The 17,622-nt window shown below is 38.2% G+C and overlaps 1 protein-coding gene across 5 annotated transcripts in view; it reads left to right on the forward strand.

The window, feature by feature from the left end:
- The window catches only part of MYO3B (myosin IIIB), a 191,731-nt gene that overhangs the window by 86,516 nt on the left and 87,593 nt on the right, over positions 1 to 17,622 (forward strand). For 4 of the 5 annotated variants that reach the window (XM_063162107.1, XM_063162108.1, XM_063162109.1 and 1 more), the window contains 13 exons: positions 3,084 to 3,180; positions 4,048 to 4,164; positions 4,988 to 5,092; positions 6,968 to 7,051; positions 7,727 to 7,929; positions 8,285 to 8,383; positions 8,983 to 9,097; positions 9,471 to 9,597; positions 9,741 to 9,951; positions 11,024 to 11,171; positions 11,408 to 11,561; positions 15,291 to 15,379; positions 16,923 to 17,052. In XM_063162107.1, coding sequence (XP_063018177.1) covers positions 3,084 to 3,180; positions 4,048 to 4,164; positions 4,988 to 5,092; positions 6,968 to 7,051; positions 7,727 to 7,929; positions 8,285 to 8,383; positions 8,983 to 9,097; positions 9,471 to 9,597; positions 9,741 to 9,951; positions 11,024 to 11,171; positions 11,408 to 11,561; positions 15,291 to 15,379; positions 16,923 to 17,052 — 1,679 coding nt within the window. Of the gene's footprint in view, positions 1 to 3,083; positions 3,181 to 4,047; positions 4,165 to 4,987; positions 5,093 to 6,718; positions 6,934 to 6,967; positions 7,052 to 7,726; positions 7,930 to 8,284; positions 8,384 to 8,982; positions 9,098 to 9,470; positions 9,598 to 9,740; positions 9,952 to 11,023; positions 11,172 to 11,407; positions 11,562 to 15,290; positions 15,380 to 16,922; positions 17,053 to 17,622 lie in introns of those variants that run through there. The other variant, XM_063162111.1, reaches the window with a different exon arrangement.

Genomic DNA, 17,622 nt, shown 5'->3' on the forward strand with positions numbered 1-17,622 from the left:
TGGTTACTTTCTTTCAAACTGTATCTTTACCACCAGTAGAACAAATGAGTGCTTCCTGCCTTTTCATGAAATAGTTCTCTCAAGGGAGAAATGCTTCTTGCTTTTGCTCCTCCTACAAAACCTGTCCCTTGCAGCTACTCCTGCATGATAAAATGGTAACAGGAAGGTGCTTCAGAGCATAGAGCCTTTTTCCACAGACAGTGCTCAGCTCTAGATTTCTGGAATCAATCTAATGCTGCTCTTCAGGTCTTTTCTGACCCAAACCATTCTGTGATGCTCGAATAAAACACGTACCTTGAGTGACTGGCCCTTTGCACCCTTTATGGAAGTTGTTTTGTTTTGGGAAGAGACTGCATCTTGAAGGGATTGCTTCAGAAAACTCCTGGAAGCTTAGGGAAGATAACATAACACCTTTGAATTCCCTTTTGCTTAGAGTTTGTACTTTTTATATATTGCCAGAAAGGAAAGGTAATTGAAAAAATGGCTGATAATTCTACTTTTTATGCAAAAAATATACTGATAGTTATTTCCCCAATTAAGAGTGTTTCCTTCTGCTATTCAAGAATTTTTAATGTATGTATTAAAAGCAGATTGTATTTCTGGTGTAAAATTGTGGAAATAATTAAAGGTTAGTGTCTGGTTTTTCGCTTCCCACTCTATCAATGCACTGGAGGACATAGGGTCAGTAGAAAACTGATGAGGCCAGCAGGAGATTGGAAGCTAATGTGATGTTATGCTCCTAATATCCTCTTCTTAATCATGTACTTAGGAAAATGAGTTCAGTGCTGGAAAATATTTACACAAAGGTATATATGTTTTACATATATTTAATGCAGCCCAGTTTCCTTATTTATTTACATAGTTTTAAAAGGAACCCTTTCCAGTAAAAAAAAATGATTCGTTTATCACTTAAGGTGAACAAACAGCAGGAGTTTAATACACAATCAGATAACAGATTAGGTTACAAAGCCATTCTTCAATTAGACATGCTTAGGTTTGAATGTGCCCTCTTCCCCCTCCTCCTTGCACCTCTGGTAGATGTGTCCCTGCTTGCAGTTTGTTGCAGTTCAATATTGTGGCTATGATGTTTCGCTCCAGGAAGAAAAAGCTTCCCAGATGAGTTATGTTAGCTAAAATGTCCAGCCATTGCTTCGTTAGTTACATCTTCATGAAGTAAAGCAACTGCTAAAATATTTCCTTTGTTTATAGACTGAAGGGTGCTCCCATCTCTAACTGATTTACGTTACTTACAACATAATTTTTCTGTGCAGTAAAATAAGAGCTTGAATTCTGATTTGAAAGGGAAACAACATTTAAAAACCCTGGTATTACATCATGCATTCTTACTCCTTTGAGGATCTAGCTTGTCAGAAAAGTGTAATGTTTTTGCTTATAGTGACTCAAAAAAAAATAAAAACCCAATGCCTAATCAAAGACCAGAAAAGGGAAGTTTTAATTGAATGGAATTTTCAACAAATTCAAACAGAGTCCATGCTGCCCACAGGAAATAATACCACTATAACAATTTTTCTTACATAGCTTCTTGTCTTCTTGTGTCCTTCTTTCATTGCTTCATATGTACAACATAAAGCAAACTACCATCTGTAGGAATGTAGTGGGACTGTCAGCAAAACCTGCTGTCTACTCACTGTTTTATTTCCTAGGTGACAAAACAGTTTGCATGGTTTTATTTAGTTACAATTCAAATAAACCATTATGGTTTTCTAAAACTCATTGAGTAGCCAAAAGGAAATGAGGAAAATGAATAAAAATAGACAGAAAAGCGTGATCATTTGATGTTATTCACATTTATCAGGGAAGCTGTATTCATGACTAACACTCTTCTCCTTCCTCTGTATTAGAGGCTTTCCTTACAATAATTCTTCTGGTGATGTAATAGCTCTTGGATATGAAAACATTCTCTTTACTGAATGAAAGCTGATTAGCTTGAAATATAGAAGCATACATAAAGGGAGAAAATGAAAATGCCTCAATGTTTATTTTTTAAAAAGGGTTTCCAAGAGCATATGAAGATATGATTAAGGAAACCTGCTACATCTTCATATTAACCTTGAACATTAAAGATAAAGAAGTGTTTCCTGCCAAGTTACAGTGCTGTTCTGTTACTGCTTGGTGTAATATTCAGCTTTTTTTTGGGATGCCTGATCATGTGGCTCTTACTTTCTACATGGCAAGCAAGGCAAAAACAATCTGTCAAGGACTGTCACTGAGGATCAATGCTAAATGTTACTCAGCAGGATGCAGACTGTATCTCCATGGGTGTCCTTCTACTATGCTTTGATTATGTTTGTTGTAAAGAAAAGCAGAGTTGTGCTTACAGCATTCATATTTCACACCCTCTGTGCAAGACGTGTTACAGCCTTTAATTTGTTCCCATTTCAACGTGATGTGTTGTTTAAAAACATATACACCTCATTTTCAAAGATTCCTTCAGTATAATCTGATTATAAAGGGGTTATGTGACAGTTTGTCTCTGCTGCTTGTTGTGTGGCTTAAATCTCTGGAGACAAGCTGACTGCACATCCATACAATTTAGAGTCTGATGGCAGCTGTGGTTCAAAAACGTTGTTTTGGGCCACATTTAGGGTCATCTGAGGAGGCACTTTGGCATACATCAAGGTAACAGTAGGATTTTATCCTACTTACTGCTTCTTATATCTTCTTTAGATGACAGTACTATGGCTGGGCACGTGGGGGTAGCATTTAATTAAACTGATGGTAGTTTATTAAATTAGAGCTGGGAGGGAAGGGAAAAGAGGAAGAATTTTTTAGTTTACTGAGTGTGAGTGAGGAGTAGTTAGTCTGTAAATAGTAAATCTTTGCTGGACATTGATAAATAGATGGGGTTATAAATTGTGAAAGAGAAAATAGGTAGTACACCAGACAGCAAGCGATCTATTGCTATTTTATAAAAGGATACTGCAAGCAAAATTCCACATTTCAGAGAGCAGATCTGTGTTTGTGCATGACGAAAACATTCACCCAGGACTTCCCTTTGCATCTTAATGTTTGCTGTCTCTAATACACTTTCATAACACTGATGCTCTGCTAACAACTTCCAGGCATGAAAGAATACATACTAGAAGACCCTACCATGTGGACAGAGCTGACAAGTTCTCTCTAGATGACGATCTGGTAAATCTAGAAGTTCTCAATGAGGTACTGTATTGTCTGGGTAGCAGCTTCCTCACATTCTTGCCTATTTCTGCTTTCTAGGCATCTCTTAGCAGAATGAGAATGTTTCCTTCTTGCAAACTTTTGTCTCTTCAAGGCAAAAGAATTCTCATGTGACTGGTCTGCTGCCCTCACTTTGTGAATTTATATAGTTGCATAAAAGTAGGAGCAGTGAATACTATAATGTGGAAAAGCTTAATTATGAATGATACTAGTTTAAATTATTTTTGTGAGTTTCCTAAAATGAAAAGTTTAGTCATAAAGATGTAGTTTTAAGTGATTTTTTCTAAAATAATTGATTTATATAGGATAACATATTACCTACTGCTTCTGGCTAAAAAATGATGAAACTATCCATTTCATATTTCACTGTATCAGCTATTTGAAGAGTATCTGTAAATTTTTGTGTTGATAATCTTTAAATTACATGCCAGCAAGAAAAAGGCATAATACTAAATTGTGCTATTGTCCTGTTCAAACAGTTTTACCACTACTTAAAATTTAATCCTTGAAAAATTATTATCCTTGTTTCATGGCCAAATGAAAAAAAAAATTAAATGGTCATGTACTATGAAGTGCAGCAATAATGTGTTACCACAATTTTCTCTTCAGAAGATTTACTTCTCAGCTGATATAAGAAAATACTCTCGTTTCCAATTAGGAGTTGCCATTTGACTTAGTTGTATGGCATTAGCAAGAATTTTGAAAACATTTTATTTTGTGGGTTTGGCATTTAAAATATAATTAGAAACACAATAAGCATTTCTTAAAAAATGTTTTCAGTATATTTATAAAAATCTTCCTAAGTGGGAAAATACTCTATAACTATCAAACTTTCTTTAATCTTCTCAGGATACCATTATCCATCAGCTGCAAAAGCGTTATGCTGACTTACAGATCTATACTTATGTTGGAGACATTTTAATAGCCTTGAACCCCTTCCAGAATCTCAGCATTTATTCTCCCCAGGTAAGAGAAATTCCAAGCTGAAGATGGAAGTTGCTTTACATTTTCTATTAACACCACTAGCTAAAATACTTAAGTGATGCTGGAAGTTAGGAGGACAGACTAAACCTCAGCCTTTTCTTTTTCCAGAACAGTGTGGCTAAAAAATTGTTTTGTTTTGTTTGTTAAATTTGGTTTAATTTGATTTTATTCACTTCTTGGAGACACAAATTCCACATGAGGGACAGAGATTACCCCAGGCATAGCTGTGCCTCTTGCTTAGCATTTAGGGCTTTCTTCTTGGAAACAGAAGACAGTTATATGAACCTCCTCATGCTGAGGTTTTTGCTTGCTGAAGAAATGCTCTGACTGAGGCTTATTATATGTCCTGTGCCATCAGCTCTGCCTTAAAAGAAGCAAATTAATCAAATGCTGTAAGAAAAAGGCCAGTTTAATTCCCTACAAATATGAAGAGAGGTGGAGCTAGAAATAACTTAGTCTCCATGGATGCCAAAATCAGGGCTTCAGATAGGGGGCCAGAATTCAGATTCACTGTAAGTTTTGTATGAACTGGGCATTTCCTTGACTGAAGGCTTGTGTTTGAAATTCTCTTCCTTGTGATACAGCTCTCCTCATTGTCTTGTGTGGGAAACATCAGTGTTGTAATTTGTGTTCTGGAAATTGGGTGCCAAGAATTACCACTCCTGTTCCAGGTGATTCAGTGGAAATTCTGTGGTATAACAGGCAACTCCTTTCTGTTGAACAGATGATACTCACTGTCTTTTTCTCACTTAATATGTAGCTAAGTTGCATATTTTGACTATTGTTTGTGTTCCTTTGAATTTAGTTCTCCAAGCTTTACCATGGTGTGAAACGTTCATCAAATCCCCCCCATATATTTGCTTCTGCAGATGCTGCCTACCAAAGCATGGTTACATTCAGCAAGGATCAGGTAAGGATCTGTTCATTTTGGTTTAGGTTTTGTATTAAGCATACTGCCACTGTGCTACAGGGCTGTGAATAATGTTCTGTTAAGTTGTATTTTAGGAAATTTTTTCTTTAACCCTTTTATTCCTAAATTAGCAAAACCAGAGTAGAAATCTGGTCAGATTTAGGAATCCTGAAGAGGATACAGTGATACAAAAGGGACTGAAAGGTCAAATAAGATGATGGAGGTACCTGACCAATATAGTTTCCTGGACAGCCATGAAGTCCTGGCTATTGACTCCAGCAGCAAAGTATTGCTGCACATTCTGATTCTAGGTCTGTCTTGACTTAGATATTTCAATAATTTATACTTTTGTTAAATAGAGGGTTCTTAATGCCATAGCAGATTAGCAGAGTTTGAACCACTTTTCTGCTGCAAAAAGACACTAAGGCACAGAAAATAGGAAATTGTTTAGTAAAATAAATTAAGTATGGTTCTGTTATAAATGTAATAAGGACTCAAATCCAACTATATAGCAATGATTTTAATGAGAATAAAATGTTGTAGAAGATTTTACTACATTCTTAAGATTATAACTTCATACTCTTTCTAATTTGTGTGTACATGAATATTGAAGGCTGGTAATTATTTTTGTTTATAAAATTCTCCTGATTTTACCCTGAACATCACACAATAATTAATAGAAGATGTTCTCTTAAAGTCACAAAACCAGTATAAAGTAGTAAAAACCCTGAAATCAGAAAGGTATTAAAGAAAACAAGTACTCACGTTAGAGTAACTTCTGTAAGAATTTTTTATCTGATTAGATAGTGTAATTGATATGGTATCTATTTCCTAGAGCAAAAATATGCTGTCAGGCAACACAAGGTACCACCAGATAACTGCTGCAGCTTTCAAAGCTTTTTACAAAGCTCAGTTCTAAATGAAGGGGCATTGCATCAAGTATTTTAGGACCTTGTATCTTGTGTATACTCTGTATACACAAGAATCTTGTGTATACACAGTATCATGCAAATGGTTTTTGGATGTTTGCATAAAAACCTGTGAATCTATGCAACTGCTCAGTGTTAACATTTTAATTATATGACTGTTGATAATGTGCCTTAAGTAGAATAATATTTGTACTGGTGGTCTGTAGAATACATGGGGGGAAAAGGGTAAATAATAAATGCTGTTAGAATTCAAACTTTCCATGATCTGCATTCTTCAGTGTTGAGGTGGGAACTGGTTTTCAACTTCCATTTTGCCCATGAAGCATAACAGCAGGGAGAGGGAAAGTGATTTAGAACATTCTAGGTAGCCTCTTGAGTCTGGATGCCTTCAAAGAGCCTATAAAATACCATGTGCTAAGAACTGCTGGCACAAGAAGAAAGTGGATATGTCCTCCCAGAATCACCCAGTGAACAGTTGCACGTTTTTCTGAAATGTTTAGGCTCTAGTTTGCTGTTCTGGCTTGAATATCAGCATCACCTACTGAATAGCCTCTCTACACATAACCTGTTATTTAAGATTATTTTTCAGAACAAGCTTTTGGTCAATGTGTCAAAAACAGCTGTACCCTGTGACTCATGTTAGTTCACATGCAGTCAATGCAGTGAGCTCAGACATGGTCACTTGTTTGTGTTCTAGCCCTTCAGAATTCAGTCATTGCTTCACACGTGCACCTTGGGATCAGGCATTGCAAGATGCATTTTAATAATCCAGGGAATAAATTACTACACTGAGCCTTTGCTGATGTCTCCTTTCAGAAAGGAGTAGACCCTTAAAGTATTCCATAGCTTTGGTAATAAACAGGAAATAACAGGTAAGAGTGTAGTAATAGCAGAAAACAACCATATGGTGAACTATGCACTTAAATATTTTGTTTTGTGTGTTCAGTGCATTATCATCAGTGGGGAAAGTGGTGCTGGAAAGACAGAAAGTGCCCATCTGATCGTCCAACATTTGACCTTCTTGGGAAAGGTATTTCCTAGCCAATTATGTAAAATTATGAAGAAATCCTCCCAACTCTACCCCAATGTTCACTTTATTTAATCTTTAATACTTAAAGCTGTTCATGTGAATTGTCACACTTGGTTTAGGGACATAGTAATCATGCATGTGAGAGTATTGAATTAAGATGTGAGTGTGACTCATACCAAGCCAGTCAATTCCTTTTTAAAGCGAAGGTTCCAAATTTTGAGTGTTCAGTACCTGTAGCTATGTACAGTGTTTATCACATATAACATTATTTATACAATAAAGAATGAAAAATATTATTGTGGCTCTAATCTTAGAAGCTCTTACGCATTTAAATGTTATGAGTAATACTATTAACACCAAATAATGGGAAAATTACCCATGTCAGCTTAACCCTTAGTAGGCATCTTTAGTCCAATGTGCTTTTGGTACTCTTACTAATTATAAAACAAGTCAAAGGTGGAACAATTGCAGAGAAAGAAGAATCTATATTTTGCTACCTGTGGGAGATTTTATCAGTTTGTTAGACCTCCTGTTGTATAAATAGAAAGGTTAGCACAGTGCCTAATTCCATACAAGCATGAGAAAAGGATTCTTTGCTTCTGGAGCAAGAATTGGATCGGGAGTAAGCATTATATTCTCTTAATTATGCTTCTGATTTGCATCCCTTCTGTCAAGGCCAATAACCGTGCTTTGCGTGAGAAAATTCTCCAGGTGAATCCTCTGGTTGAAGCATTTGGGAATGCCTGCACTGCCATCAATGACAACTCAAGTCGCTTTGGAAAATATCTGGAAATGATGTTTACACCTACAGGAGCTGTAATGGGGGCAAAGATTTCTGAATATCTACTTGAAAAGTCAAGGGTCATAAAACAGGCTGTGTAGGTATACTAATTGCCTGTGCTATAGCATTTCTGTAGTGTTTGAATTGATTAAATTATCAAAAATTCTGTGGTTTAGATACTTTTCTGTCTTCTGCTAAAATAAAAATCCTTTGTACCAGTGCTATGACAGCAAGAATAGTCCTGTTCTTTTAGAGTTGAAGGCAGAGCCACTTAATTCTTTGGGGTAATGTTGTGTTCACTGGGTTTTCTGTTTCACAGCTGCTAATCCTATGCTATTAAAACAAGTGGGAGGCTTCAGTGAGCTCATTATAAGAACTACTTTTACATTTGTTGTACAAGATGCCAGAAGAATAAACACAGGTGCTTTAAAAGGATACTTCTTTTTTTTCAGGGGAGAAAAAAATTTCCATATATTTTATTATATTTATGCTGGCCTTTATCATCAGAAGAAACTTTCTGAATATAGACTTCCTGATAAAAAGCCCCCTAGGTAATTATTGCTCACTTGTTTTAACTGCTCATTGTAATTAGCTATTGATCAGCACTTGCTTTCAGTATGATGCTTTCAAATCTCTCTTAATCCTTCTCCATTCCTTAAGGATCTTTTTTAATCCTCTCAAGGTGGGAGGAAGATGGACACTAAGGCATTACATTATTTGCATTTGTTTGAGAAGTTGAACTATTAAAACAGAAGGAGGAAGAACCAAGCTCATTATGTAGATATTTTGTCATACTTTCAAATGCAGACAACCCTCCTTATGATTTCTTACCTTACATTCAGGTTCAGGAAGAACTCAGAATATGCTTTGGAGGTTTTTAATTGTTGTTTGTACTTTGAGTGCATCTGATCAGTACTGGGTGAGGGAATGTGTGTGAAATGTTGGTAACATAATTAGACATTAACAAAGAATAATGCAGATGTTAATGCAACAGAAACAAAAGCTTCTTATGAATTAGCATCACACTATGTAATTGAAAGTTATTGAGATAAATGTTGTTTCCAGTTACTGAGGTATTTGCATTTAAGTCACTGGAGCTTGTATTGGCATATGTGGTAGTGTGATGCCTTCTTTCTCCCACTCTGTTTAGATATATTGATAATGAAACTGGAAGAGTAATGCATGATATTGTTACTAAAGATTCCTATGGAAGACAATTTGAAGCAATTCAGCATTGTTTTAGAATTATAGGATTTACTGATGAGGTAAGAGATTCAGTTGCTAAACCATCGTTGACCTTATTTAGAAAAACCACCTCCAGTGCTGCCCTTTGGTTTTGTGGATGTTCAAAATTTTGTGAGCCACAAAATCTCTGTAATGACAGAAGTGAACTGTGGAAGCATAACTTCCCACTCAGAAGGCAAGACCAGCCTGAGGTCCCAGTTAGTACTCAGGCAGTTCTGTTGTGCTATTTCTTGTGTAAATAGAAGCTTACTTGAACTTGTAGAACTTGGTCTCAGAAAAGGCTAAAAGCTTTAATATCCATTCCAATATCCATTATGTTTTCCCTTCGTAGCCTAAATATGATGTGTGTGTCATACTGAATTCCTTTAAAGGTCTTCTTGTCATCTTTTACAGGAAGTGTATTCAGTGTACAGAATACTGACTGGAATCTTAAATACTGGAAATATTGAGTTTGCTGCTATTTCTTCACAACACCAAACAGATAAAAGTGAGGTTCCTAACCCAGAAGCCTTAGATAATGGTATATACCTTTCAACGTTGTCAGTTTTGTATATGCAATTTGACTCCATTTGTGATAATCTCTGGCTCGTGGTAGCAGTTGGTCAATGCTGGGGATTTCCACTGCATAACCACAATTGTGTGTCTTTTTCCACTGTCTTTCAGCTGCTGCACTGCTAAGCATTGGGTCAGAAGAACTTCAGGAAGCCCTAACGTCCCACTGCGTTGTGACGCGGGGCGAGACCATAATCCGGACGAACACGGTGGACAAGGCTGCGGACGTGCGGGATGCTATGTCCAAAGCACTTTATGGGCGGCTCTTCAGCTGGATCGTAAACCGCATTAACACGCTGCTTCAGCCAGATAAAAATATATGGCAAGTTACACATCACTGAAACGTGTGCTTACTGGGCACGAGTCGGCTGGCTTCATCCATTTGTATATTTTTGATTTTGCAGAAAAAGTGCTGTGTTTATTTTGGCTAAGGCTTCAAAATGGCTTTCATGCTGTGATACTGAATCCTGTTTCCAGGACATTAAGCCCATCATTTTCAAAGAGCTGAATAGCGTTCAGCTGCTGAAGTCAATGGAAATTGAGTGGTTGAAGTGCTGTCCACTTTTTTAAAAGATGCTTCCTATGTAGCGAACATGAAAATCATACAAAAGGCTGATAAATAGTTGAAGTACACTAAAAAAGTTCAGTCCTTACACAGTCCTTACAGTCCCCCTGCTTTTGTAAGCAAGTAATAAATGCAGATTTCTGTTTATTATTGTGCTGCTAATTGAGATGTGATTATTTTAAAATTTTTTTACAATTACAGAAACATTATATTGCACATCGTTATGATTTCATTGTCAGGCGCTGATCTGGCTGGTTTGATCTTTTGAAGAAGCTGTTGAGATTTTAGAAACAAGGAACCTCTCAGCAAATGTGAAAATTCCTCTGATCTGAGATCTCTACTTGCTTCTTCACTATGTCATATAGACATATTCTCATCCGTTTCATGCAGTTGTGGTAGTGACTGAATGTACTTGAGTTAGCACATGGACAGTTCAGCTTGTAGCAGCAGCAGATTTGGTAATTACCTTCTGAATGAGTGTAGCAAAAACGTACCATTAAACCTTGACACCTTTTCTCTGCCTGGAGGAGCAGACAGTAGATTTTATTTGGGATCTGCCTACTGAAACCCCTTGTTTCAATATGGCTGCTAAGTGTCTGTTACTCGGTACCTATGATTTTTCTGCCTTCTTCATGGAAATTTGCAAGAAGCAAGTGGAAAACAGAAGTCTTAGGAATGCTGTACAAATGTACAAGTTGTCTTAGGTTCAGACACGCTTTTCCTCCTTGATTTTTGCAGCAGAGTAAATCAATTATACAATGTTAGTTAGCAAATTTTATTTTATTTTAATCTTGCCCATAATGAATTTTGTTTGTATCTTCACATGCAGCAATGCTGAAAGTGGGATGAATGTTGGGATACTAGACATATTTGGATTTGAGAACTTTGCAAGAAATTCATTTGAACAGCTGTGCATAAATATCGCTAATGAACAGATCCAGTTTTACTTCAATCAACATATTTTTGCACTAGAGCAGGTAAATTCAACTCTGTTGAGGTCTAACTGAATTCAGTATCCTACACCATAATCCTATTAAGGACTACTTTATAAAATGAGTATGTGATTTAAATGTGAGATATTGACATCGTTCTGTTGAAGCTGTGTATATAATGTCGGTGAGGCCTATAGAGCATTGCTGTGCATCATAAATGCCCTAATGATGATGTTGCTTTTACTGTTTGAGTGTTAAAACTGTGCTGGTGACTTTTGTAGATGGAATATCAGAGTGAGGGAATTGATGCCACTACAGTGGAGTATGAGGACAACCGTCCACTTCTAGATATGTTCCTTCAGAAACCCATGGGTCTCCTGTCTCTACTAGATGAAGAAAGTCGATTTCCTCAGGCAACAGACCTAACTTTAGTTGGTATGTGCAAGTAAAACTCTGGGAAAGGTCTGGGAAATGACAAATGCATATATAAATGCAATGTCATCTTTATTCAAGTTTTCCTACCCTAGCTGTCCTGAGGCTGTGTCATTTCATTTGATGTTCTAAGTATATTTTTCACTGTGCTTCATCATTTTTCTCTGCTTACATGTTTTCTATCCTTTTTAAATTGGAAAAGTTGTCTTAAGTATCAGGTGGCAAGGGCTTATTGTTTTTTCAGTGTTACAAGGAAATATCCTGTGTCTTATCCATGTATGTAGCTGTCATGGTTTGGGCCTGGCAAAGCCAGAGCCCCCATGAGTATACCTTCTCCCTGGTGTCTGCTGTGAGATGTGACCAGGAATAAGCAAAGCAGGCTCCAGCTTAAACATAAAGAAAAGTTTATTAACTAAACTACACAAACAATTACTAAACTACACACAAAAGAAAAAAAAAAAAAACCACAAGGAAAATAAAAACCTCACAAAAACACTCTCCTCCTCCTCCCCCCTAAATTCCCAAGACAATACGTCTTCCAAAATCACCAATTCTGGGTCCAGCACCACCCCTTTAGAATGCTTAACTTTCAGTTCCTCAAGAGGAGAGGGAGTCCTTCCATGTGTCGTGGTGGCCTTTTCCGTCCTTGTTCCGGTGCTCTCACCACCGAACAAGAATCAGGGCTGCTTCCAGGGTTGTCTTTTTAAGGATGCTTTGTCCAGTTCCAGAAAAGCACAGTATCTCACCTTTGGGACATCTGTCCCCCCCATATTTTATATACCCCCTGGGGCTGAGGGGTACCCACACTGAATCTTCTTTGGCTCTGGGACATTTCTCCCCCTGGACTCAGTCTCTGTATCACACGGAAACATGGCTCTGTCCATGGCTACACAAAAGAGTCCAGCATAAAATGCCACTCCATCTTCTCCATTCTTCTAACATCTCATACTCTCTCTTTGGTCCAGACCTCCATCACTTGCTCATTTCCTTCGTCCTCCTCCACTCTTATCTCTCGTCTAGGAAGGGTTAATGTTCTGTAAGGTTTTCATTGTCCAAAAAGGGTTAAAAACTCCTCCAAGTGGCTGGACTCCTGGCTGCACCCCCCCATCTCCTCAGCTGGGCTGCCTGCTGCCAGCACATGTTTACTGAATTTCAAGGTAACGGCACACAAACACAGGCTGCACTCTCTCTCTCTCTCTCTGTCTGTCTCCAAGGGGGGGGGGGGGGGGGGGAATGACTGCCTGATGTCTCTTGGGGCTCCTCCTCCACCCTTCCATCCTCCAGGGCCTCCTCACCTCCCATCTGTGTCCAGGCCCAGGCCTACCACATGGCTGCCCCTCCCCCGCCCAGCAGCAGCGGCTGGGGGGGGAAGGGAGATCCGACCTCCATCCCTCGAAGTCCCAAGAGAGCCTCCCCGGGCCGGAGCTCTGCTTTTAACCCCTGTGTGTTCTCAGAGGTGTGTCCAAAAACCCACTGGCTACACCAGGTGCCAATATCAAAATCCAAGCACCCATTGGTTTGACCACAGCATCCCAGAATTCCCGCTTCTTCCTGGTCAAACCACCACAGTAGCATTAGTGTTGAAAATAAAATTTAGACTTCCCAGGCTCCTAGGCCCATGTTTATCCAATTAGAAAATACTGCTTCACTCCGGATTATCTCATAATACATAGGAAGTGTTATTTCTGGTGTGGCATTTGACTGAGTATTTCCTTGTCTTCATACATATTTTACGTATATTTTGACAAATTTTGGTGCTAACTTTAAATACACAGCACATGTTTAAAGCTGTTGTGTTGTGTTTATTTACTAGAGCTGCATTTTTCCCTGCGATATGACACAGAGTTCCATTTCCTTCAATGGAATGTGCTGCAGAGACCCAAACAGTTAGAGAAAAACAACAGTTTCCAGTTAAATTGCACAACACATGTACAAGATTTTTTACTACTGCTAGGCTGAGCTGAAACTGGAATTCAGGTCACAGACAGAATGAGTACTATGGTTTTATTCTGCTTCTTGTCTTGGTTTGAAACACCGGTGTCTGCCAAGGTAGGCAGGAACCTCCTTTGGAATGGAAAATATGACCTCTTTCTCTCTGAGTTGTAGTAATAACTTTGAAATTAATGAGCTTTCATGCAAAGCTATGGGAAAAAGAATAGCAGTTCTTTAGTAATATGTATACACAAGTAGATATGTATAACAAGACAAACAGCCAGCCCCTTTGGCAGCAGCAGCAGCGAACCGAACCGAACGGAACCGGAGCCCCGGGGCCGCCTCCCTTGTGCTGCGGGCGCTTCCCTTCGCTGCAGTTCCGCTCGCGGCCGCCAGGGGCGCTCCTGGCTCCGGCCCGGCTGCGGTGATTGCCCTGCGCCGGCAGGGGGCGCTGTGGCGCGAGCTCGGCCGTGTCTCCCTCACGGGGTAATGGCGGCGGGCCGGATGGGGAATTGGGCTGCAGGAGCAGCGGCTGGAGCCCCAGAGGCGGGCACACTCCAGGGTGGACCTCCAGCACTCCTCCTTTGTGTGCGAAAGTTGTCTGCCTCCCTTTTGGCTTGTGTAAATTAGTTAATACTTCCAGAGGTGCTTTCCCTTGTGCAGCACCGCTGGGCCTTACTGCTGATCTGTATATAGCACAGCATGATCCCTCAAGCAGGCAGCAAAGTGGGATATTTTGCCCTGTCCAGGTGTGCCGGACAATCATTAATTCCACAACTCCGTCCCAGCCTCTAAAAATTCCAAACTTAGTTATTTTTGCCTTAAATGCAAGCTCAATTAAGTGGTTATTGAAAGAAAAACCTAACAAAAATGTTAATGGATTCTAACATTAGAAAAAATATTTTAATAATATTTTCTGACGTACACAGCATGACAGAGAACTTTATCAATTGATTCTGGCCTCAGATCTCAAGTTGCTTGTTCAGGTAAATTAGTATAAAAGCAAGCTTCACAGTATAAATACTAATTCTTACTAAATTGGGTTCCTTTGGATCCTGCTTCTTTCCAGGAATGTTTCCTTGGCTCAGCAGGCAGGAATTACTGCCTGGGCCCTCAGTGTTGGACAGACAGCACTAATTTAATTACAAAACACTAAAGAGCCTACAAAATATCACAGGGCATAAAAGACATTTTTCTTAGAAACTTGTGTTCCTTCTTCCATCAGCTCTTTAGGGGTAATCACAGGAAAAAGAAAGTCTCCTTAGAAGGGGTTTTATAGAGAAGCTTCTTTTTTTTCCTGTGGAAGTCCAAAGGTACATGAGGGACAATTCCAGACGGAGCACATGAACATGTCCTTGAAACCTGATGTACAAAGCTAAATGGATGCAGAAAGGAAGAAAGAGAAAATACAAATAGTAGGCATTTTAGTGACTGTGATATATGCACAGTTTTGAGTGTATGTATATATAAGAGAGAAACTCACCCCAAACCCTGTATATACATAAGTAAATTCATTGCAAACTAAGAGAAATCATCACATCTTCTCATTGGGTCTTCCTGCTTAATATTTTTCCATGTATAAAGGCATCCACAAACAATTATTTTTAAAGACAGTCTTACTGGGCTAGTTGAAAATGAACTGTTCTATTCAGATATGACAGCTTGGTATTTCTGAGCAATCTGATAATATGTGTTTATAGCAGTTCTGACTTCTTGAGCAGCAATTTAGCAAGCTAATTAGGATGAAGATTGTAGTTAATCACTCTGTCACTTAAATCAACATCTTTTCTCAATGTCTAGATAAGTTTGAAGACAACTTACGATGCAAATACTTCTGGAGACCAAAAGGAGTGGAACTGTCATTTGGAATTCAGCACTATGCTGGAAAGGTAAGGTCATGTGATTTTTATTTAGTTGAGATAATAGTGGTATGATCATCACTTGTTTTTATCTGAAATTTCTGCTTTATGGTTCTTTTCTCTCATTTTAATAGAAAAAATGATAAAGTTTATGCAAACACACACTCTACCATGAAACTTTTATATGTAGCAGTTGATTTTGGAACCTATCCTTAGGGCTCTTACACAGATTCTGTAGACAGTAGGCATCCTTTTTCTGCAGGAAACCTGGCCTCAGAAGTGCCAGTGCTGAAGTCATTTCAAAGGAGGGACTCCATGGAGCCAGGGCAGGTTATGTGCTTGCTAACAGCATGTGAATGCCACAGTAGTTCTGTGTGAGTGTGTCATGCAAAGTACATGCATGAAAAGCAGTGTAAACCAGTATCTGTAACAGAACCTAAAGTCTTGTAGAGGGCATTGGAAAGACTGGGACTTGCTAGTAGAGGTGTACTTTGTATCTTTTGTTCTCAGAGGTTCACATTCACCTATTATTTTATATGGAGAGTAACATCCCAGTTTTCACCATAACATGAGCTTTGCTTGCAGTTTCAGGCCCAATTATTTGTTCATAGACAAAATAAAAATATCCCTGTTTTATATAGTTATCAATTAAGTCTCATCTCTGGATCATTATAAGATTCTAAAATTTTAAGATGTATTCCAGTAACTTTGGTCAGACTTCTTGTCTTGTTAAGAATAACTATTTAAATTCACACTGTTTTAGTTAATTCTTTGTACCCACATGGCCAAATAATAAAATACAATAAAATAATAAAAACAATACAATACAATAAAATAATAAAAACAATACTGGCCAGTTTTCTATTGCTGGAGAACATTCAATTTCTGTGTAAATTAATGGACTTCAGAGAAATTGGGCTAGAGAGGAATATTGCAAGTGACACTAAAACAGCTCTAAAGAAATCATTGCAATTAAACAAAATGAAAAGTTAACTGATTCTTATATTAATACAAATATCCAGGCATTAATTTCTAATCAAAATGGTTAAAATAATTGAAATAGAGGAATGTTTGGTTGTCCTAATATGGTTTTTTGTGCTATGAGAAGCTGATTTAACATACCTACATTGTGTCCAACTTATTACTATTCCTCCAGCAGGTCTACTTATAGGTCCCAGGTTTGATGCAGACAAGCAATGTAAAGTGACCACCTGAGAATCATTTCTCACATCACAAGTAAATGATCAATGAAGCTTTAATGAAGGATCTCTGTTGTATTGCATCATGCATAGAATTGTTTGACATGGCCAAGCATAGCACAACAGGATTTAAGCCATTTAACCCAATTTGATGTGCAATGGCATTCTATGAATATAGATACTCTGTATAGCCAATTTGCATTCTGAACACACTGCTCTAGTTCACTTTTAAGACCTTTGCAGGTAATTCATTTGCTTGTCAGACCAATCTAGCTGGTCCATTTGGTCATCCTGACCGTTCACGTTTTAAAGAACATAGTAAGTTTTAGGCAACGCTTTTCATCAAAATTTCTAATTCTGTTTTCCCCCACCAGGTATTATATGATGCCTCTGCATTCCTTGAGAAGAACAGAGACACTCTTCCTGCTGACATAGTGGTGGTGTTGCGAACTTCAGAGAACAAACTTCTCCAGCAGCTGTTCTCTAGCCCATTGACAAAAACAGGTATGTTCTGCACAGCTTTGCTGACATTGTAACTTCTTCAGCTACCTGTTCCTCTCAAACTTTTACTTGATTCTGGACAAATTTTTTTCAATTATTTTATCATGTCTTCTTTCCAGATTGTTTGTTCTCTGATTTCAAGATTTCATTTCCTTTCATGAATCTCGTGCAGCAAGATTCTTCCCTGACTCCAGAGAAAGGGAGGTTATTAGATGCGTAGGGCAAGAGCTTATTCTCAGAGCAGGATAAAAATATGGGAGTTTCTAGTTCTTAGTCCTTTACTAAGATCAGTACTCAGTTGGTAGATTCTCATGTCTTACAGTTCATAAATCATGTGATATAGATCAAGGTGTTTTGGAGGTAATGCCCATCTATTTAGAAGCACGGATGTAATACATCGTTTCTTACAAATTATGAAAGCCATATACTAATAGGCTAGAAGTAATTCTGTTGATTTAAAGCTTGTTGACTTTGACTTACATGAAAGTGCCAGATCTGTAGCCAAATAAAACAGCAAGATGAAGTTTGATTACTCAATGGATAGATGCCAGAATGCCAGTACCATATGCAAAT

This window comes from Melospiza melodia, chromosome 8 (assembly GCF_035770615.1).
Source record: "Melospiza melodia melodia isolate bMelMel2 chromosome 8, bMelMel2.pri, whole genome shotgun sequence".
Classification (NCBI taxonomy): domain Eukaryota; kingdom Metazoa; phylum Chordata; class Aves; order Passeriformes; family Passerellidae; genus Melospiza; species Melospiza melodia.